Source organism: Buceros rhinoceros, unplaced genomic scaffold, assembly GCF_000710305.1.
Source record: "Buceros rhinoceros silvestris isolate BGI_N320 unplaced genomic scaffold, ASM71030v1 scaffold17018, whole genome shotgun sequence".
NCBI lineage: Eukaryota > Metazoa > Chordata > Aves > Bucerotiformes > Bucerotidae > Buceros > Buceros rhinoceros.
In genome coordinates this window covers 63,625-65,013 of record NW_010428787.1, presented here as the reverse complement: position 1 = coordinate 65,013, position 1,389 = coordinate 63,625, and the positions used below count along the sequence as shown (strand labels likewise).

Here is a 1,389-nt window from a genome sequence, read left to right as displayed (position 1 = left end):
GTTATAGGAATACTCGAAGGATAATTATTTTTATCCAATTTCATTCATGGATTGGATAGAGGAGTTACAAGATGCTCTTCACTGAAGGTTCTGAAGCTTTTACTGTACTTGTGTGTTCAAAAAATTGATTGTGTATGGGTCCAGAAAGTAATTTGATCTCAGCCATGCCACCTTCCAAGTGGCAACATACGATTTCAGGCACAAATTCATTAAGTTCCATCTTAAAATTAGTTAAGTGTAATAGAAGAAAAATATCTGTAACACCCTGCAAGAAATCCTGTTAATTTAGAAGACATATATATATTATGCAAACATTAAATGAGCACTTGAAAATGTTGTTATGACAGTTGGATCCATCAGATTTCAGGAAGTTTGTATCTGCAGCTCCCACACCTGATACAATCCTGCAGTCTACCTGAGGTTGTAAGCAAGGTCTTAAGAGAAATTCAGCAGTGCGAACTTTCAGGTTATCTCCTCCGTTCCGTAATGTTCAATGCATCATGGCATAGCTGCCCTTCTAGCAAAGACCTCTTTGCCTTTTAGCAAGAGTTGAATGTAAACAGTTGGATTTAACTGCAATTTACAGGTTTATGAATCATGTGGATTTTCACCCCAGCGGTACCTGCATTGCTGCAGCTGGTACAGATAACACAGTGAAGGTGTGGGACGTCAGGATGAATAGACTTCTTCAGCATTACCAAGGCAAGTGAGGATCTGAGAAAAGCGGAACCTTTCTGCGTGTTGATATGAACTGCTCTGAAGTCCAAGGACTGTTTCTCCATCACCTGCTGTTTTTCCAGAAAGGCACTGGGTTAGGCCTGCCAGTGGAAGCCTTTTTTCACCAAACATGCTGTACATTAGCTCCAAGACTGATTCTCACGTTGCTGAGAGCCACCTCTGTTCTGATTTCTCCTCTGCCCACCATCAAAAAGCAAAAAAGCCCCAATGCTGAAACTGCCCCATGTTGCAAGTGTGCGTACGTGATATCTGTGATGCCACTTGGCTCCTATTCGCTGTTCCTAGGAGATGATGTGCAGTAAAAAGGATGTAGCCTTTACCTCTAAACTGGCTTGTAGGAGAATTCTAGGTAAAGTTCTTCATGAGAAAATTAGGAAAAGTTAACAAAAGAGGAAAATCAAAATCAACCAATTGCAGTTCTATACCATGATCCATATTTACGCTTCCTTCTCCAGTATCTCTTTGGTTTTCAGCTTCCAGAATTAGCTTTGACGTTGTTGTGACCTGTCCAGGTTGGCTTGTCTTGGAGTAGCCAGCTTTTATTTTTAGAACTCTAATTTTTTTTTATTTCCCTTACCTTTCAAGGGGCGCCTCCTCCATTCCCTGTTCTTGTCAAACTGAGCAGTGCTGCTGTCTGGTAGAACTGCATCG

At 41.1% G+C, this 1,389-nt stretch overlaps 1 protein-coding gene across 1 annotated transcript in view; it reads left to right on the top strand.

The window, feature by feature from the left end:
• Nucleotides 1-1,389, top strand: part of POC1A (POC1 centriolar protein A) — a 54,525-nt gene that overhangs the window by 7,933 nt on the left and 45,203 nt on the right. The window contains exon 6 of the mRNA XM_010142414.1: nucleotides 587-702. Coding sequence (XP_010140716.1) covers nucleotides 587-702 — 116 coding nt within the window. The remainder of the gene's footprint in view (nucleotides 1-586; nucleotides 703-1,389) is intronic.